The sequence below is a fragment of the Ambystoma mexicanum genome, chromosome 8 (assembly GCF_040938575.1).
Source record: "Ambystoma mexicanum isolate Mex_15411 chromosome 8, UKY_AmexF1_1, whole genome shotgun sequence".
Lineage (NCBI taxonomy): Eukaryota > Metazoa > Chordata > Amphibia > Caudata > Ambystomatidae > Ambystoma > Ambystoma mexicanum.
The window spans coordinates 1,659,440,839-1,659,462,637 of NC_090929.1; the positions used below are offsets into that span (position 1 = coordinate 1,659,440,839).

The 21,799-nt window shown below is 53.0% G+C and overlaps 1 protein-coding gene across 1 annotated transcript in view; it reads right to left on the bottom strand.

The window, feature by feature from the left end:
- The window catches only part of SFXN4 (sideroflexin 4), a 225,772-nt gene that overhangs the window by 130,092 nt on the left and 73,881 nt on the right, over window positions 1–21,799 (bottom strand). The window contains exons 2-4 of the mRNA XM_069611928.1: window positions 7,389–7,454; window positions 1,928–2,002; window positions 1,235–1,261 (exon numbers count right to left, since the gene is read on the bottom strand). Coding sequence (XP_069468029.1) covers window positions 1,235–1,261; window positions 1,928–2,002; window positions 7,389–7,454 — 168 coding nt within the window. The remainder of the gene's footprint in view (window positions 1–1,234; window positions 1,262–1,927; window positions 2,003–7,388; window positions 7,455–21,799) is intronic.

Genomic DNA, 21,799 nt, shown 5'->3' on the forward strand with positions numbered 1-21,799 from the left:
GCAGCCTTTGCCAGGGTGCAGAGGCTGGGTGCAATCGCTACAAAGGCACATGCTCAGCGTGGAGTCGCGAAGGGTACACAGGCTCGCCAGTGCCACTGCTGTTGCACATGGAATAGACCCAGTCAAGGATAAGAAATGTGTATGCAAGTAGTCATTGGGAGCCATGCTCTCTACATGGTATGGTATGGTATTTTTTATACATGTTAATGTTAAAGGACATTTGTATCGCGCACTATCACCACCGAAGTGGTCCCCTGGCGCTCTGGCGGCTCTGAAAGAGGATGGGAGGTGGGGTTAGTGGGAGGGAGCTGGAAAAGTGCAAGAGAGCAGTGAGGTGGTGTTGGCGGCCTCCACCCGGTGGGTCCGTTCGCTGGGCCTGTGGTATTTGCGGCCGGTAGTCGTTCTGTACTGTTGTGCGAGTCTATGTGTGTTTTTGTTTTGTTGTTGCCGTGTAGTGAAGTTTGTGCAGTTTGTTGTGCTTTAGGTTTGTGGTTGTGTTTGGTTTTGAGTTTGAGAGGTGTATGCAAAGGGGGAAATTGTTAGTGTAATTGGTTAGTTGGCCTCTCTATCCTGACTTGAGGCACTGGGATTCTGTAATCTCCCCAGATGGGTTTCGGTAGCACCCCTGTGCCTCTGTCCTGATCTGGGTCCGTCCAGCCTTCAAGGTCTCTTTCACATCTAGCCCCCTCCTTCCCCAGCCTGCCTCGCAGCCCTACCTACCGATAGGCAAGTGTTTCAGAGCGCTCTAGGAGGATGGCAACAGGGGAAAAAGTAGCAGTCGCTAACAGCCCTTGAAATTCTGAGACGATAATAGTCTGCACAGGCCGAGTAATTGCGTAAAATACATTTAATGGTTTGAGACACAGCAAATAGGCCTGATGGCGATTCTGCAGTTTTACCAGTGAAATTAAGGGGTGAAGGCAAGAGAGAACAAACCGACGATTTGCTTGGTGACAGCCGTGGGTGGCACAGATGCTGGCCAGAGCTCTAGGGAAGACAAGGTCCCATAAAAAGATCATGCGGAGGATCCAACCTCTTGTGGTAAGGGATCTGTGGAATTAACAGATTACCAGGCACCATCATAAACGGAGTCTTTAGACTGGCAGTGCCAGGGGAGTCTTGCACACAAACATACAATTAAAAAAAGAGGCTGCGGGTGGTTGGTAAAAGGTCTACTATCATGGTTTGCTTTTAAAGTAGCGGTGCTGTAAACACAAGGAGAGGTTCTACTCACCAGACTAAGTCGCCAGGCTTCCTGCACCTGCAATGATACATAGGTGTCAGAAGGGTGAACAAACACCACTACTCAGCGCAACAGCGAAATGAACACGAATTATCTATAATGCTAGAATATTAATCATTTATGAAATGCACCACAAACTTATTCTTCTCTTGGGGCTTAAAGATTAGGCGCTCAGTTTACTCGAGTCAGAGGCGCCGGTCTTGGACAGGTAAAATCCTGCAGAATGTGAACCTTTGATCTTCAGCTTAAATGCAGACCTCCTCTGCAGGCAGGCGTGTACCCCCTAGAAGTGTTTGAGTAAGGGGCGCCTCCCAGACCCGCGGTTACTTTTATGCCCCACCACCACACACCATGAAATGTCAATACTGGTGGTACTCGTGGAAGGTCCTTGCTCACAGTCCTCACAGAGGTGGTCTATAAGCCGCGTGGAGGAGGCTCCAGAGTAACAATAGAATGAGAACTGGACCCATGGGCCAACCTCCAGACAGAGGCGCTGGAAGGACCCCGGCAAAGCTGGAGGGGACACAGGAGAGCGATCGCTGTGGCTACTGGGTTAGCTGTGGGAGTAAAGAGCTGGCATGCAATGGGCCGAAGGACGCCCCCGACCTGTGGCCACATTGTAGGTCTCTACAGGTGGAGCACCGCACATCACCTTTCCTGCGGGTTGCCATCAGGTGCACTTACCTTGCTGTCTCCAGAAGTTTCCTGGCACCGGCACCCATTCGCTTGCAGCAGTGTGTGGGCATTTGTAATGTCCTCCTGTGAACAGATTAAACATGTTAGTTTTTTACAATTCAATAGAACGCAACACTGCTGTTGAGATGGGCATGAAATGCACCTGCCTACTGTGGAAGACATGTGCTAGGCTTGCTCTGTGTGTATGAGGGAAGCTTGCCCTGCTGCCCCTGCCGACCAGCTCTGTGTGTATGAGGGATGCTTGACCTACTAATGCCCACTGCCGACCCACTCTGCGTGTATGAGGGAAGCTTGGGCGACTGCTGAGGGAAGCTAAAGCGGCCGCTGTCTCAACTGACCCAGTCGGTGTATGAGGAAAGCTTCATGTAGACCTGCTCTGTGTGCATACAGGAAGCTTGCTCTGTTGCCCCTGCTGACGAGTTCTGTGTTCATGCGGGGTGGGGGAGCTTGACCTGCTATTGCCCATGTACACCTTCTCTGTGTGCATACGGGAAGCTTGACCTGCTGCCCCTGCTGACCAGTTCAGTGTTCATGGGGGGGAAGCTTGACCTACTGATGCCTACTGCTGACCCACTCTGCCTGTATGAGGGAAGCTAGAGCGACTGCTGAGGGAAACTTGAGCGACTGCTGCCTCCGCTGATGTGCTCAGTGTATGAGCAAAGCTTGACTTGCTGTTGCCCATGTAGACCTGCTCTGTGTGCAGACAGGAAGCTTGCTCTGCTGCCCCTGCTGACGAGTTCTGTGTTCATGCGGGGTGGGGGAGCTTGACCTGCTGTTGCCCATGTACACCTTCTCTGTGTGCATACGGGAAGCTTGACCTGCTGCCCCTGCTGACCAGTTCAGTGTTCATGGGGGGGAAGCTTGACCTACTGATGCCTACTGCTGACCCACTCTGCGTGTATGAGGGAAGCTAGAGCGACTGCTGAGGGAAGCTTGAGCGACTGCTGCCTCCGCTGACGTGCTCAGTGTATGAGCAAAGCTTGACTTGCTGTTGCCCATGTAGACCTGCTCTGTGTGCAGACAGGAAGCTTGACCTGCTGCCCCTGCTGACCAGTTCAGTGTTCATGGGGGGGGAGCTTGACCTACTGATGCCTACTGCTGACCCACTCTGCGTGTATGAGGGAAGCTTGACCTACTGATGCCTACTGCTGACCAGCTCTCTGTTCATGGGGGACGCTTGCCCTACTGATGCCTACTGCTGACCCACTCTGCGTGTATGAGGGAAGCTTGAGCGACTGCTGAGGGAAGCTTGAGCGACTGCTGCCTCCGCTGACGTGCTCAGTGTATGAGCAAAGCTTGACCTGCTGTTGCCCATGTAGACCTGCTCTGTGTGCATATGGGAAGCTTGACCTGCTGCCCCTGCTGACCAGCTCTGTGTTCATGGGGGAAGCTTGACCTGCTGCTGCCCATGCAGATCTGCTCCACGTGTACGAGGGAACCGTGACCGGTTACTAAACCCATCTGTGTATGAGGGAAGCTTGACCAGCTGCAGCCCCTGCTGACCCACACTCTGAATAGGCGACACTTGATCTGCTGCTGCCCATGCACATCTGCTCTTTGTGCTGCCCATGCACATCTGCTCGTTGTGCCTGCGGGAGGCTTGATCTGCTGCTGTCCTTGCACATCTGCTCTTTCTGCATGCAGAAAGCTTGATCTTCTGCTACCCATGCAGTTCTGCCCTTTGTGCTGCTGCCCAAGCAGATCTCTTTGTGCATGTGGGAAGCTTGATCATCTGCCCACTGTGCCGATCTGCTCGATGTGCCTGCGGGAAACTTGATCTGCTGCTGCCCTTGCACATCTGCTCTTTGTCCATTCAGAAAGCTTGATCTGCTGCTGCCCATGCACATCTGCTCTTTGTGGTACTGCCCATACACATCTGCTCTTTGTGCTACTGTCCATGCACATCTGCTCTTTGTGCATGTGGCAAGTTTGATCCTCTGCCTCCTGTGCTGATCTGCTCGTTGTGCATGCAGAATGCTTGATCTGCTGCTGCCCATGCACATCTGTTCTTTGTGCATGCAGGAAGCTTGATCTGTTGCTCCCTGTGCTGATCTCCTCTTTGTGCATGCCGGAAGCTTGATCTTCTGCTGCCCATGCTCATCTGTTCTTTGTGCATGCAGGAAGCTTGATCTGTTGCTGCCTGTGCTGATCTGCTCTTTGTGCATGCGGGAAGCTTGATCTTCTGCTGCCCATGCACATTTGCTCTTTGTGCATGCAGGAAGCTTGATCTGTTGCTGATTGTGCTGATCTGCTCTTTGTGCATGCGGGAAGCTTTATCTTCTGCTGCCCATGCACATCTGCTCTTTGTGCATGCAGGAAGCTTGATCTGTTGCTGACTGTGCTGATCTGCTCTTTGTACATGCGGGAAGCTTGATCTTCTGCTGCCCATGCACAGCTGCTCTTTGTGGACGTGGGAAGCTTGGTCTGTTGCTGCCTGTGTTGATCTGCTCTTTATGCATGCAGGAAGCTTGATCATCTGTTCCCTGTGAAGATCTGCCCTTTGTGCATGCAGGAAGATTGATCTGTTGCTGCCTGTGCTGATCTGCTCTGTGTGCATGCAGGAAGCTTGATCTTCTGCTGTCCATGCACATCTGCTCTTTGTGCATGCAGGACGCTTGATCTGTTGCTGCCTGTGCTGATCTGCTCTTTATGCAGGAGGGAAGCTTCACATGCTGATGCCAGTACAAACCTGCTCTGTGTTTGAGGGAAGATTGGCATGCTGCTGCCTATGCAGTGCATGCACTCTAGGTGTGTAAGGGAAGTTTGCGGAGAGGTGGAAGAAGGTTGCATGAAATGGATGGAGAAGCAATACTAAAAATGGAGCAGACAGGATTCATGAGTGCACAGGGAGGAGGCAAGAACTAAGAGATGATGAAGTCTGTGTGATTGCTAGGGGTAACATTTTATTTCACAGTGTCGTTTCTACCGGCATTAAAATGGTGGCAATGGATTGACACTTAAAGTCTGTGTGGAGGAAGTATCAAGCAGCGTGGGAAGCCTGGGCCGAGACCTAGCAAACCTGGAGGGGCCACAGTCATCAAGCAGCGCGGGAAGCCTAGGCCGAGACCTAGCAAAGCTGGAGGCTCCACAGTTATCAAGCAGCGCGGGAAGCATAGGCCGAGACCTAGCAAAGCTGGAGGCTCCACAGTTATCAAGCAGCGCGGGAAGCATAGGCCGAGACCTAGCAAAGCTGGAGGCTCCACAGTTATCAAGCAGCGCGGGAAGCCTGGGCCGAGACCTAGCAAAGCTGGAGGCTCCACAGTTATCAAGCAGCGTGGGAAGAATGGGCCGATACCTAGCAAACATGGAGGGGCCACAGTCATCAAGCAGCGCGGGAAGCATAGGCCGAGACCTAGCAAACCTGGAGGCTCCACGGTTATCAAGCAGCGCGGGAAGCATGGGTCGAGACCTAGCAAAGCTGGAGGCTCCAGTTACCAAGCAGCGTGGGAAGAATGGGCCGAGACCTAGCAAACCTGGAGGCTCCACAGTTATCAAGCAGCGTGGGAAGCCTGGGCCGAGACCTAGCAAACCTGGAGGGGCCACAGTCATCAAGCAGCGCGGGAAGCATAGGCCGAGACCTAGCAAAGCTGGAGGCTCCACAGTTATCAAGCAGCGCGGGAAGCATAGGCCGAGACCTAGCAAAGCTGGAGGCTCCACAGTTATCAAGCAGCGCGGGAAGCATAGGCCGAGACCTAGCAAAGCTGGAGGCTCCACAGTTATCAAGCAGCGCGGGAAGCATAGGCCGAGACCTAGCAAAGCTGGAGGCTCCACAGTTATCAAGCAGTGCGGGAAGCATGGGCCGAGACTTAGCAAAGCTGGAGGATCCACAGTTATCAAGCAGCGCGGGAAGCATGGGCCGAGACCTAGCAAAGCTGGAGGCTCCACAGTTATCAAGCAGCGTGGGAAGCCTGGGCCGATACCTAGCAAACTTGGAGGGGCCACAGTCATCAAGCAGCGCGGGAAGCATGGGCCGAGACCTAGCAAAGCTGGAGGCTCCACAGTTATCAAGCAGCGCGGGAAGCCTGGGCCGAGACCTAGCAAACCTGGAGGCTCCACGGTTATCAAGCAGCGCGGGAAGCATGGGCCGAGACCTAGCAAAGCTGGAGGCTCCACAGTTATCAAGCAGCGCGGGAAGCATGGGCCGAGACCTAGCAAAGCTGGAGGCTCCACAGTTATCAAGCAGCGTGGGAAGAATGGGCCGATACCTAGCAAACCTGGAGCGCCACAGTCATCAAGCAGCGCAGGACGTATGGGCCGAGACTTAGCAAAGCTGGAGGATCCACAGTTATCAAGCAGCGCGGGAAGCATGGGCCGAGACCTAGCAAAGCTGGAGGCTCCACAGTTATCAAGCAGCGTGGGAAGAATGGGCCGATACCTAGCAAACATGGAGGGGCCACAGTCATCAAGCAGCGCGGGAAGCATAGGCCGAGACCTAGCAAACCTGGAGGATCCACAGTTATCAAGCAGCGCGGGAAGCATGGGCCGAGACCTAGCAAAGCTGGAGGCTCCACAGTTATCAAGCAGCGTGGGAAGAATGGGCCGATACCTAGCAAACATGGAGGGGCCACAGTCATCAAGCAGCGCGGGAAGCATAGGCCGAGACCTAGCAAACCTGGAGGCTCCACAGTTATCAAGCAGCGTGGGAAGCCTGGGCCGAGACCTAGCAAACCTGGAGGCTCCACGGTTATCAAGCAGCGCGGGAAGCATGGGCCGAGTTCTAGCAAAGCTGGAGGCTCCACGGTTATCAAGCAGCGCAGGAAGCATGGGCCGAGACCTAGCAAACCTGGAGGCTCCACAGTTACCAAGCAGCGTGGGAAGAATGGGCCGAGACCTAGCAAACCTGGAGGCTCCACAGTTATCAAACAGCGCGGGAAGCATGGGCCGAGACCTAGAAAATCTGGAGGCTCCACAGTTCAGCACTTCACCACCGAGAAACATTCAACCGCTAAAGGTGAAGAGCTACTCGGGTTGGCACTGCACCCCAGAGTGCTTTAACAGTGAAATCTTGTAAGTTTAAAAGGGTACCGTTTATAGTTCGAGAAAGCTCAAGGACTTTTACAAGTCGGCTGGGACATTTCCCAGAAGGCATAGCATCTCCAATACAGCCAGTCTTGCTCCTCGGTTTCCAGGGCACATGATGTGTGTCCAAATCTACTCTGGCTTAAGTAGCTAAGTAGCAAATGCCTGTGTTTGAACCTTTGTGATACGTACCCTTGATATATGAGGACCCAACATTCAAAAGCAGCACCCTGAAAGCCAGTCAGCCAGTCTGTTAGTGGAAGCTACTTGGCAGTCAGGTGACTCGTGCAATTCTGTGTGTTCATGGACCGTGACACTGTTTTAGCGAAGCCTGAGATGGCCTGGCGAATGCTTTATCTGTTTTGCGTGTGAGAGAAACGTGTTCACCACCTGCCACTTGTGCATCTGTTGTACGTATGAAAATGCTTACCTCTTTTGAGAGCAGTAATGTTGGGTCCAGAATATCCAACCAGTAAAGAAACCTCCGGAAGAACGACTAAATGAAGAGAAACAACAGTACAAAGAGGTCATCAGTGACAGTCGATGGCCATGCATAGTTAGTTACACAGTACAGCCTCCCCTTAGGGTTAGTACATAGGTCTTCCAGCATGTGCCTGCATTGCTCAGGGCCAGGTCTGCACATTTCCAGCACGTCCTTGTGATCCCCGCCTTCACATAAACTAGAACAGGAGGACCCGCCTTATCTGTCCATGCCCCCACTATCTGGAATTCAATGCTGCTTAACATCTGACGCATAAAGACCACCTGGCTATCGGGACGGCCCTCAAAACATGGCTATTCCCCCTAGGACCATGACAAACCTTGCCCTCTTGAGCTAGTCAACCACCCCAGGTAGACCAGGGCAGCAAAGAACTTACAAGAAATCACAGAAGGTATGAATAATCCAAATCTCCAGCAGAACACAGGAGAGAAAGTCCATGCCACATCCATGAGGCCAAGAAGCCCGTATCACACTCCATGCTTATGGAAGATAGCCGAAGGCAAGGCCACCCACCCGCACACATCTGCAACCATACACCACTGCCAAGCAAACATCACACAGCCCCTCTGCCAATAAAATGCAGCTGTGCCCCACGACAGAAATGTGGTCTAACTAGACACATAAGGAGTTGTACTGCTCTTGCATACTCTCTTGTCAACATCTAAGCACCCATCCATATGCCTGCTTGACATGGGTAGCTAGTAGGGACCTGGCCACCACTAGCCAACTTCGCTTTAGCCAAAATGCACACAGGCATTCTAAACTCCTCTGATCAATGTTCCCAAACCTTGGACTATGGTCCCCTGAGGGCATTCACCTACAGCGCTTTGAGGCCATACCAATGGGATGAAGGCGCTATACAAATGACATTACATTACTTGTATTGAATCCCAGTGTGCGCTGCCCCTGGATACGGTTGCATTGTTGAACGTTTGTCTGGATGATTGATGCCTCCCACTCCCAACTTTATTTTCTAAAATGCTCCCGCCTCAAGCAAAAATAAAGGGGAATGGCTCATTGCAGTGGAATGAGGGACAAGCACTGGCAAAGCCAACAGTTTTGTCTTCAGAATAGGATGTGTAAAGAAGTGAAATGACAAGGGCGTGTGCATTTTTGTAACAAGCAATAGTGAATCGTTTTATTCTCCTAGATAATATGTGACTTAAAAAGTTGCATGTATACAGTACACATATAGTATATAAACTATGTGTTTGGATATAAAAGGTGCTTTGTATACATTTTAAATGAGTCTAGTTGTAAATAGGTAGTAAGGAACAAGTTACTTACCTGTAACTGTTGTTCTCCAGCATGGGTCTGGCATGGATTCACATGCTCATGAATATTCCCCGTCGTCAGGCTGGGAATCCTCGGTAAAGAAAAAACCAGTATCAGTTTCGTTTCTGATCTGTCTTTCGTAGTAATAACCAATCACTGGTCTCTGCGTCATACTGACCACAGCCAATGACTGCCCTCTACCTAAGCACCGCCTCTGGCAGCCATCTTCAGATTTGGAAGCACGTGAAGTGGCAGTATGACCAAGTGAAGAGCCGCAGAGGGGTAGGCGGGAGGGTTCGCATGTGAATCCATGCCAGACCCATGCTGGAGAACAACAGTTACAGGTAAGTAACTTGTTCCTTCTCCAGCATGGGGTCTGGCATGGATTCACATGCTCATGAATAAAGAATACATAGCAGTACACACATGCACAACCACGGGAGGTGGCAAAGGCTCAACATTAAGCATCACATCAACTCAACATTAAGCATCTTACCTCCTCACCAGGCTCACCTCAGGCGAACAGGTTGCGCAGCACTGCTTGGCCGACCCTGGACTCCTCCCTGGAATCCCGGTCGACGCAGTAGAATTTCGTGAAGGTGTGCGTCGACCTCCACGTAGCAGCCCTGCATATGTCCAGCAGGGGCACACCAGATAGGAACGCCGTGGTAGCTGCGATCGCTCTGGTGGAATGGGCTCTCGGACGGCCAGGCAGCAGTCGGTTTGCCAACCGGTGACAGCACATGATACAGCCGGAGAGCCATCTGGAGATGGAAGCCTTCGAGAGAGCCTTCCCCTGATTGACAGGTCCAAAGTTCACAAAGAGTTGCAGTGGAATGAGGGACAAGCACTGGCAAAGCCAACAGTTTTGTCTTCAGAATAGGATGTGTAAAGAAGTGAAATGACAAGGGCGTGTGCATTTTTGTAACAAGCAATAGTGAATCGTTTTATTCTCCTAGATAATATGTGACTTAAAAAGTTGCATGTATACAGTACACATATAGTATATAAACTATGTGTTTGGATATAAAAGGTGCTTTGTATACATTTTAAATGAGTCTAGTTGTAAATAGGTAGTAAGGAACAAGTTACTTACCTGTAACTGTTGTTCTCCAGCATGGGTCTGGCATGGATTCACATGCTCATGAATATTCCCCGTCGTCAGGCTGGGAATCCTCGGTAAAGAAAAAACCAGTATCAGTTTCGTTTCTGATCTGTCTTTCGTAGTAATAACCAATCACTGGTCTCTGCGTCATACTGACCACAGCCAATGACTGCCCTCTACCTAAGCACCGCCTCTGGCAGCCATCTTCAGATTTGGAAGCACGTGAAGTGGCAGTATGACCAAGTGAAGAGCCGCAGAGGGGTAGGCGGGAGGGTTCGCATGTGAATCCATGCCAGACCCATGCTGGAGAACAACAGTTACAGGTAAGTAACTTGTTCCTTCTCCAGCATGGGGTCTGGCATGGATTCACATGCTCATGAATAAAGAATACATAGCAGTACACACATGCACAACCACGGGAGGTGGCAAAGGCTCAACATTAAGCATCACATCAACTCAACATTAAGCATCTTACCTCCTCACCAGGCTCACCTCAGGCGAACAGGTTGCGCAGCACTGCTTGGCCGACCCTGGACTCCTCCCTGGAATCCCGGTCGACGCAGTAGAATTTCGTGAAGGTGTGCGTCGACCTCCACGTAGCAGCCCTGCATATGTCCAGCAGGGGCACACCAGATAGGAACGCCGTGGTAGCTGCGATCGCTCTGGTGGAATGGGCTCTCGGACGGCCAGGCAGCAGTCGGTTTGCCAACCGGTGACAGCACATGATACAGCCGGAGAGCCATCTGGAGATGGAAGCCTTCGAGAGAGCCTTCCCCTGATTGACAGGTCCAAAGTTCACAAAGAGTTGTGACGTCTTCCGAAAACCCTTCGTGCGGTCCACGTAGAACTTCAGCGCTCTAGCTACATCCAGCGAGTGCAAAGTCCTCTCAGCCGGCGACGAAGGCGACGGGAAGAACACAGGTAACACCAAGGGTTCGTTGAGATGGAAGTCCGACGGTACCTTGGGCATGAAGGAGGGGTGCGTCCTGAGCACTACCCTCGTGTCGTGGAAAGTCAAGTACGGGGCCTTGCAGGAAAGGGCCTGGATCTCTCCCACTCGTCGTGCGGAGGTGATGGCCACAAGAAAAGCTGTTTTCCACGATAGAAACTTCAACGGGGCCGAGTGCAGAGGCTCGAACGGAGGTCCCATGAGCTTGGTCAGCACCACGTTGAGCTCCCACGCCGGGGCCGGAGCCTTCACCGGCGGGAACGATTTGAACAGTCCCTTCATGAACTCTTTCACCAGACAATGAGACCACAAGGACGTCCGCCCCGTGGTTCTGGTGTATCGGGAGATCGCAGCAAGATGAATCTTGATGGACGCGTGTGCCAGACCAGCTTTGGCCAGCGTCAGCAGGTACGGCAGTACTTGGGGGGCCGTAATCCGTAGAGGGTTAATCTTCTGTGCGTGGCACCAGACAGAGAACCTCTTCCATTTGTGTCCGTAGCATTTAAGAGTCGAGGACGCCCTGGCCTTTGCAAGAACCTCTCTGCAATCGGCCGGTATGTCGTATCCTCCAAACTCTAGCGCTGCAGGAGCCAGGCCTGCAAGTTCAGCGACTTCGGGTCGTGGTGGAGGATGGCGCTTCCTTCCCTGGAGAGTAGATCCGCGTCCGCCGGCAACTTGATCGGCGGGGACGCTGACAAGTCCAGAAGGTCCGGGAACCATATCTGCCTCGGCCACGCAGGTGCGACGAGGATCATCCTGCACCGTGACCTCTTGAGCTGGTTGACGAGCCGGATTAGCAGAGGCAAGGGAGGGAACGCGTAGAGGAACAGGCCCTCCCAGGGGAACGAGAAAGCATCGCCCATGCTCCTCGTCTGGGGAAACCTGCAGGCGAACCTCCGGCACTTGGTGTTCGTCGCCGTCGCGAACAGGTCGATCTGGGGTGTGCCCCACCGTCGGAAGAGGCGATCCACCAGATCCTGCCGTAGTTCCCACTCGTGGCACGAGCGCAGCTCCCTGCTGAGTGAGTCGGCGATGGTGTTTTTTATCCCTGCCAGATGAAACGGCACCAGAAAAATCCCTTGGGCAACGGCCCAATGCCACAGGTCCTGCGCCTCCTTGGACAGCGCTGGGGACCTGGTTCCGCCCTGTTTCCTGATGTAAAACATGGTGGTGGTGTTGTCGGTGAAGATCCTCACCACCTTGCCCTTGAGGGACGGAAGGAAGGACCTGAGGGCCCAAAACACTGCACGGAGCTCCAGGACGTTGATATGCAGGGACTTCTCCGTCGGGAGCCAGAGTCCCCTTGCGTGCAGATTTTCGGTGTGCGCTCCCCACCCTTCCAGGGAGGCATCCGTGGTCACAGTCTCCTGGTGGGCTGGGGTCTGGAAGTCCATGCCCGCCGTCAGATGCGCGCGGGTGCCCCACCACCGTATCGCTCGTCGGAAACTCTCGTCGAGCTTGATCCTTTCCTCGAAGCTGCCCGTCGTCTGGATCCAGCGCGCATCCAGGAATTCTTGCAACGGGCGCATCCGGAGCCTGCACATGGGAATGAGGTAGATGCAGGAAGACATCATCCCGAGGAGGGACTTGATGGACCTCACTTTGGCCGCGTCGGCCACCAACATCCGTTGCACCTTGCCTAAGATGGTCCTGGTCCTCTCCTCCGACGGGGAGGCCAGAAGGGACACTGTGTCGAGCCTGGCTCCCAGAAACAGTGCGACTTGCGCGGGCACCAGGTGGGATTTGGCGTAGTTCACGGAGAATCCCAGGTCCGTGAGGAGTTGGACGGTCCTTGCCGTGTGGACCACGGCGAGCTCCCTCGTCTTGGCGCGGATGAGCCAGTCGTCCAGGTAGGGGTAGACGTGAATCCCCTCGCGGCGCAGCTGCGCCGCCACCGGTGCGAGGCACTTGGTGAATACCCTGGGTGCCGACCGTAGTCCGAAGGGAAGGGCTTTGAACTGGTAATGACGCCCTTGGACCACGAATCTGAGGAATTTGCGGTGCCCCTTTAGGATGGGAATGTGGAAGTAGGCATCCTCCAAATCCAACGACGATAGGAAGTCTCCTTCCTCCAGCTGACCCAGGACGTGCTGGAGGGTGACCATCCGGAACTTCTGCGCCTTGATGAACTTGTTCAGACGTCGCAGGTCTAGGATGGGGCGCCATCCTCCCGTCTTCTTCTTCACGAGGAAGTATCTCGAGTAGACTCCGGAGCCCCGAAGCCTCTTTGGGACGAGTTCGATGGCGCCCTTTTTGAGCATCGCCTTTACCTCCAGGAGAAGTTGAGGGACGTGAAGTTCTTTCCTGGCCACGGGGGGGACGCGCGGGCACCTTCTTTGAAACTCGAGCGCGTGGCCCCGGGCCAGGGCGTCCAGCACCCAACGGTCGGTGGAGATGGACTCCCACACGCTGACGAAGCCCGCCAGCCGGCCTCCCACCGGGGTGCTTCGGTGGGGGCCCGACCCCACGGCCGGTTCAATCCTGCTTGGACGCGGCCTTGCCGCCTTGACCTCCTTGGCGACGACGGCGGGGTCCGCTAGACTTGCCTCGTCCTCTGTAGGCCTCTTGCGACGACGAGCGGGCCGCTTGACGGTAGGAAGCGAAACCGCCGCCGGAACCTTTGGAGGCGCCCTTGCCTCCGCCGCTCCGAAAGGGCGTCCGTCGTTGCAGGACTCCAAGGGCCCGGGCCGTCTCAGTATCCGCCTTGATGGCCTGAAGGGAATCGTCCACTGTCTTCCCAAACAGGTTGTTCCCGTCGAAGGGCATGTCCAGGACTCTTGTCTGGACGTCCTGCCGGAAATCCGTAGCTTTGAGCCATCCACGACGTCGAAGGCAAACGCCGTTGCCCAGCTGGCGGAACCCGGTGTCGGCGATGTCCGTCGCCACGGTGATGGCGTGGTCCGAGGCCACCTCACCTTCCTGCAGGATCTCAAGGGCCTCCGCCCTCTTGTCGTCCGGCAGAAAATCCAGCAGGGGAGCTATCTTGTACCAGAGCTCCCTGTCATAGCGGGCCACGATAGCCAAGGCGTTGGCCGCTTTAATCGTCGTCGCTGCCGACGAGATGACTCTACGTCCCATAGCATCCAATTTCTTTCCCTCGCCGTCCGGCGGGGAAGTCGATGTGGAGGCCGCACCCCCCCCGCTTTCTTCCTGGCTGCCGCGGAGACGACGGAGTCCGGGGTAGGCTGCGCCCGGAGGCACAGGGGGGCCGTGTCCGGGACCCGGTACTTTTTCTCGTACCGGTCTCTTCTAGCTGGCGTCGTGGAAGGGTTCTTGAGGAGGGAAAGGCCCTCATCCCAAATGTCGTCCAACAGAGGCACTGAGAGGACCGTCTTCCTCTTGGCCTCGCGCCGCTGATAAAGGAAGCCTTCCTTTTTCTTCTCCTCAGGGCAGAGTTGGAAAAGCTCGGAAGCCCTGGAGATCATGGAGTGGAAAGATCCGATCTCGTCGGGCGGAGAAGCCCTGGTGGGAGGCGACGACGGAAAATCCTCGTCGTATGCCTCGTCGTCCGTACCCGTCGCTGCCGTGTCAGTCCCCGTATCATCCCCTCGGGTGGACGGGGAGGAGGGCTGGAAGGGGCGCGACGGTTGAAAAGGAGGTGGTGGATGGATCCTTCTTTTCTTGGTAGGGGGAACACCAGAAGGTCCCGGTTCTGGATCCCCCGACGGGAGAGGTTCCTCCGTCGGTAACGGTAGCCTCGTCCTTATCTCGGAGCATAAGGACTGTATGGCCAACAAAATGGCCGCCGAGTTGTCTTGCGGCGCTGGCAGAGGGGAATCCGACGGGCGAGCAGGAGCCCCGTCGGTATCCTCGACGATGTCGTCGTCGTCACCTGCGTCGGGGTCCATTCCGACGGGCTGGCCTTCTTCCACGCCTAGGCCGTGGCTTAAGACCTCGATCAGCTCCTCTTCTGAGGTTGAGGCCGAATCTCCGACGACGCCCTGCCCCCCCTTCTTCTTCCCCACGGAGGGTTTCACGGGGGTCCTATCGATGGGCACAAAGGAAGACTCCCTCCGAGGAGGCAGGGAGATTCTGGGCCCTGAGGTCGCCACCACTGGTGCAGCCACCACAGGCTGAGCCAGGGCCGCCGCGACCGTTTCGATAGAGGGCTTGGTCGGATGGATCAAGGCCTTCACCACCTTAGGTGCGCTCACCGCCTTATCCTTGAGGGAGGGGGCACTGCCACGCTCCTCCTCTGCCTTAGAGCTCGACCGGGGCCTCTCCAGGAGTTTTGCCGGGTGCTCGGCCTTCCTCTTACCCGACCCAGAGCGTTGGCTCGTGGTTGATGGTGCGGGGAGGGTGCGCCCTGCCTGGCGCCCGTAGAGCCCGACCGTTCGGCGCTCCCGGTGCCAGCGGACTCGCGGTGCTTGGCCTTATGTTGGGCCCCCGTCGCCGGGGCGCCCTCAAAGGTCTTAGAAGACCGCTCGGATTTCTTCTTCTTCTCGCCAGACGGGCTCTTACCCTCCAGCCAGTTGGCGAGACGTTGATGGCGGTCCTTCATGGTCCGTTCCGACATGTTGCCGCAAAACGCACAGTCCTTCTCCACGTGCGTCTTGTCCTCATGAAGGCAGTAAAGGCAGAAAGAGTGTTCGTCCTCCTTGAAGACGTTCTGCAGCTGGCATCCAGGGCAGACCCTGAACAGCTTTCCGGGCGTCGAGCTTCCCTTCTCCTGGGCCATCTCCGAGACCGGGCCTGAGAAGCTTCTGGATTCCTCCGAAGTGTAGCTCGACGAAATCTTCACCCTTGAGGGGCACAGATGAATCCGACACGGGTCCCCGTTGATCGGATGTAGGATCGGTGGAGCTTGAGGCTCTTTGACCGAAAGAATCGAAGTTTTTTGTGAAAAAAGCGCGAAAAATAGCACTAACGCTCGAGAGCAATAGCACGAGGATCCCAACACATGAACGTGCGGTAAAAATCTGAAGATGGCTGCCAGAGGCGGTGCTTAGGTAGAGGGCAGTCATTGGCTGTGGTCAGTATGACGCAGAGACCAGTGATTGGTTATTACTACGAAAGACAGATCAGAAACGAAACTGATACTGGTTTTTTCTTTACCGAGGATTCCCAGCCTGACGACGGGGAATATTCATGAGCATGTGAATCCATGCCAGACCCCATGCTGGAGAAGACATGTAATACCGTACTCGACAATCAGCTTTCCCCCACGAAGCTGGCGGAAATGTGGGCTGGCGGGCAACCTGGGGCACAAGTCTTCTGGAAGGACATTTTAAGCCATATTAAAGACATTGTGGCAGCACAGCTCCCCCCACACACCGGCGGTAGTAATCCTGGGGGCAGTAGCTGAGGTGCTACATGGTGCCAGTGGGGCGCTGGACTCACTTAGTACACATTTGGGTCAGGATTTGGGGAGTAATGGCAATGGAGAAAGTATGTGCTTTGGTCAATGGTACGTTCCAGAATTTCCTCTGGGTGTGGCTCCTGTTTCATGAACATGTCTCAGGCAGAGAGCCTCATTATTTCAGACCTTTCGATACACTGAAGAATGATCAATAGACACAGCTTACAGGGGGGAGACCCGGGCGATGGACTAATTGTACAACCCATGGAATACTGTTACGCCACTAATGTTAATTTCTGTTGATGAATGTTAGGGGAAAGGGGCAAGGGAGTATACATTGAAAAGCTGTGATCTCTGAAATGCGATGGCTTACTTTACCAGGAGGTGTGGGCAAGACCTTCCCTTCATGTTCTTTTGGCTGTATTGCTCCCAGAGATTGCACATGTATAAAGCTTATGAAAGACATGGAATACCTGTACATTCTGGTGTAAATATGTGTGCGCAAGGGATTTACAGTAACAGGACAGATGTAGGGATACCTTCAGGGAGTATCTTTCCCCACCTGCGAGGGCTGAATTCTTATTCCACTAAGCACTGCAACAATCAGTGTTTGTCTATTACCAAATTACAATGGAAGGATGAAAGGCGGAGTCATCTCAAACAGAATGCAAAGGGTGCACACACGTTTCTGCAGCAGAGACTCAACACAGGGATCTGATCCGACGCCAAACATGTTGAAATATATTGACCTGGTGTCCAAGCTTCGAAGTTTACAGAAAGCTCGAAAGATGCAGTGCACTGTGACATTTAGAAAGCACAAAGATGCCATTCACTCCAACACAATTCCCAACCTCTCACAAAAGTGTACAAGAAATGAATGGGTGACCCCCTCACACTTGTGCGTTCAATCCCTGTGATCAGTCATTCAAAACATGACTCTGTTCCTTGTTCGTTTTACTAGAAGTGCAACTTGCTATGAGAAGGTCGCCTCATAATTACCAGCTGTGTACTTGTGCAATCATAATCAGCCATTGCATCCAATGCAGTGAGAAACAGCCAACAATAACCTCTTGGTGCGCGTACCTCTTGCTTCGCCAAACAATTGCTTGCTCTAGGCTGGTCACACAATATCTGGCTCTAGCCAGGTTAATTCCTGATATCTTGTTTGCTTACAGTTTCATTATACCATACAGTGAAACACTTTACATTCAAGGATTAGAAATTTAGATTATAGCACAATCTGAGTTTTTGGTCTTACATTGAATGTTTCATCCTGTCAATAAGTGTTCCAGTGCCAGAGCTAAGCGCAGTGCCGCTCGTACCCAGTGTGGGATAAGAATGAGTGGCACCCACTTGCTATATAACATTTTATGTAATAGCCCGGGTCTGCAACCTTTGGCTCCCCAGATGATTTGGACTGCAATTCCCATCAGGCTCCTGCAGCATAGTTCATGGTGAGGGATCATGGGAGTTGTGGTCCACAACTTCTGGAGCGCTGCAGGTTGCAGACCACTGGCCAATAACCGCTAAAAGTTGGCCTGGCAGAATGAACCAACATGAGGGGGCTAGAACAGAATTAATAATTGAAAATGTGTACAAGCACAGAACAGGTACTGCACTGACAAAGCCAGGGGTAAAGCTGGAGACCAAGTAAGGTTAGTAGGGATGGAAATGTGCAGCGATGAGGCACATCATCCTCGCTTGGTCTCTCAGTTGCTAAGGGTGCCCGCCCTGTCATCCCAGGCCTAGGCGATTGCCAGCCAGTCTGCCTGTCAGTGTAATGCTCTTGGGCAACGGGTGCACTCTTGGTGAAGAAGAACTCCAAGGCCGCGGGTGGGGAAGTGAAAGTCTTTACTAAGTTCCAGATGACAAGGTGATGCAACAAGATGGGTAAGGAGGAAGGTACTTGCAGAATCCACCGGCCTCCACTCTAACGGGCTGCCTCACTCCAACTGACATTCATGGAACTTCAAGGGGCCCTCACACCACCACATTCCACCAAGCATTCCATCAAGCAAGCATTCATGCAGGACCAGGGCAAGGGACACACAAGACAACACGTTTTAAACTACGAGTATACCAGTTTCCTATTCGAGTTCTATTTTATGTATGAAATTCCTACTTATTTGATATAGCGTTGTCTCGATCTCGAAGCTGTTGAAAGTGATAATGTGGGCATATTGGCACTAAAATAAATACATAATGGCAGGCAAGATCGCTCAGTGCAGCAACTGCTTAGCAACCTACAGATCACAGGACCGACATGATAGAGGGTGGTGTTCGAAGTCTGCTGGCTCCCACAGTTAGTGCTGCACAAGCAGGAATAAGGGGTCAGACATCAGTGGTACAGTGCAGTTACAGGTGGCATGAAGGTGTTTCGAGCTGAAGGGGAGGGCCTGAAAGCGGATTCATATATGGGCCATCTATACATGGCCGCTGGCCCAATAAAAAGTGCTTGAACCACCGGAGCGTCAAGGTTGCTGTGTTTTTGTGCTTCTTGGTGGATCGTTGTTGCGTGTCTACGGTGCTTAAATACCAAAGGGGCTTGTTGTTACTGTCCTCTTGAGTAACACTGCTGGGGCTCTACCCAGCCTAAAAAGGTACCTTTGTAAGGGCAGATAGTGCATGTTCAGACTGCTCATTAATCTGTTATGGGAGTGGTTTACTGGCAAAACGCTGAGGTATTCAAGGATGTTCTTAGCGCCTCGATGCCTTCGGGCCTTAGTTTGGCACTTTACAAGTATTATTAAATTACATGAGATGACCCTCTATGGTAGCTGACTCCAGAGACCTTTGCTGCCAAAACCGAGAAAGAGCTGCCTCGAATTCTGTCTGGGTGATCCCTTCGTTTTATCCGTGGGCAGATTTTTAATGCCTGGTGCTGCTGCATTACATGAAGCCATGACCGAGAGAGTGGGAGCCAAGCCTGTAAGCCTGTGTAAAATGTCGACACGGTCCTGCTACTGCCCCAAGAGCACACGCACATCCAACCCTCTCTGGCCATTCTAATTACAATGGCAGTGCCTGGCATATATCAAATCAATACCTGCCATGCCATGTGCCAAATGGTACGGGCACCTGGGCATATCATGACAATATCTGGACATAAAGTGACAACAGCTGCCAAATGTGCGAGTCCCTGGCATGTGACTGCGGTGTCTGGAACATGCATAGCCAGGCGCTATAAATAGCCCAGACTGTTAGCTTTGGCAGTGCTCGGGCTCCTCGTGACAAGGCCACGTTGCAGCAATCCGTTAAACTGGTTGGGCCATTTCTTGCTTATCAGTGGCCGAGCACGGGCAGCCTCTCAGCGGAAAAAGACTCCCCCCTCCCCCTCAAAGGCTGCACACGGTTATTATCTAGAAACACCCAAAGCATATTCAGGAGGGACACAGCCGTGCAACACACATTAAAAGAGATCATACGCGAGACAAAGCCCCGACACGGACCCCCTATACTCCTTCCCAGCGACTAGTTTCCAAGCCCAATATTCAAAGGGCCTAACTGTTGCATGTCAACCCCTCCTGTGAGCATGGCAGCTCCCAGATGTTATAATGGGTCACGTGGCACATAATAAAAGAAGCGAGGGGCTTCCGGCGCGCCAGCCAGTCACTCCATCACGACTTGGAGCACCATCCGGGTGCTGCGCTGTGTGTGCTGGGCCCGAGGACGGGCCCCCGCCGGGCAACGCCGTCCCTGTGGGTCCCGCTAGCCATGTGAGTCGGGCTGTTGAGACTACCCTGGCCTGGGTGCCCCCAGAGCCGAGGCCGCGGTGAGCTGGGTGCCCCCGGCCACGTGTGCGGAGCTCCGGTGACCCGGAGCGGGTGGGATGAACCCCCACCCGTGAGCCAGCGGCGTGATCGCCGCACCAGTGTGTGCACTGTCGGGTGATTCCCGACCTGAGCATGGGGCTGCCCGGTGACCCGGAGCAGCCCCCAACACTAACAACCAAGCACCCATGGCCAGCTCGAGGAGTAAGATGCGGGGTGGCACTGGGTAGAGGCTAGCGCTAGGATTGCCGGCCCCCTCGCATGGCACGCGTGGTCTCAAAAATGATCCCATTAACTCAAACCAAAGTACTGGCTGATGGCTTTAGAACCCAATGGTTTCACGCGCGCAACATTGAACCTGCACTCCATAAAAGATGGCTAAAAGGCTAGGCACGAGTAAGCCGTGCCCTATAAAAGACAGCGCCTAAAAACAGTGGGTGAGCCTTTAAAGCTCGCTGAACATTTAAGTGCATTCATGATTAACAACGAATGGTTTCAGCTTGCACCATCTTGTACCCTTTTCTGGACCAATTTAAAGAGGTCACTGGGTGTCTCTGACTTACAAAGGGAGGCGCCAAATGATCGGCACAAGACTGAGTTTTTCTGTGCAGTAAAAAGTGGCGGTAACGGAATTACTACACATTTACTACACCACCAAATTCAGACTTTGGACACAAATTTTGCAGGAGTTTTTGCCTTCAAATTTCTGTCAAAAACGGGGAGAATTACTGCGGGGGTAATTACCACCGGTGGTAAATCCCCAACAGAGACACATGGCCATCATGAATGGGGATTAACACTGCCAGCTCGCTGCAGTATGCCAGATTGGGGATTAACACTGCCAGCCGGATGCTATTTTGCCAGATTGGGGATTAACACTGCCAGACCCCTGCTATTTTGCCAGATTGGGGATTACCACTGCCAGTTCGCTGTTATTTTGCCAGATTGGGGATTAACACTGCCAGTCAACTGCTATTTTGCCAGATTGAGGATAAACACTGCCAGCACGCTGCTGTTTTGCCATATTGGGGAGTAACACTGCCAGTCGGCTGCTATTTTGCCAGATTGGAGATTAACAATCCCAGGTCACTCCTATTTAGCCAGATTGGGGATTTGCCAGATTAGGGATTAACAATCCCAGGCCGCTCCTATTTTGCCAGATTGGGGATTAACACTGCCAGTCGGCTGCAATCTTGCCAGATTAGGGATTAACACTGCCAGGCTGCTGCTATTTTGCCATATTGAGGATTAACACTGGCAGCCCGCTGCTATTTTGCCAGATTGGGGATTAACACTGCCAGACCGCTGCTATGTTGCCAGATTGGGGATTAACACTGCCAGGCTGCTGCTATTTTGCCATATTGAGGATTAACACTGGCAGCCCGCTGCTATTTTGCCAGATTGGGGATTAACACTGCCAGACCGCTTGCCAGATTAGGGATTGATAGTTCCAGTCAATTGCTAGTTTGCCAGATTGGGGATTAACGCTGGCAGCCCGCTGCTTGCATGCCAGATTGGGGATTAACACTGGCAGCCCGTTGCTAATTTGCCAGATTTACCTCCATCATGAGTGGCGATAATTGTAAACGAGTTTAGGGGTACTTGTGGCGAGTATATCACTAACTCATAATGAGGCCCCTTTGTGTTTAATGAATAAATACCATACTTAATGTTCCAGAAAAAGGAGATTGACAACCAGAGGAAAAAAAAGAGGGGGCCTGAAAAGTGTATTATTGAAATATCGTCGTAATGCAAAGCTCGCTCTACTGCAGAAACACGGAATAAATAGAGCACAAATTAGTGCATCCAAATACAGGAAGTCAAAATATACCACATCTTTAAAAAGGTCAATTTTCAGACTAACGCCAATGAAAAACAAGTCTGTGTTTTGCACAATCCCATAAGGAAATTGTTCTTATTTAAAATGAATAAAAAATGTAA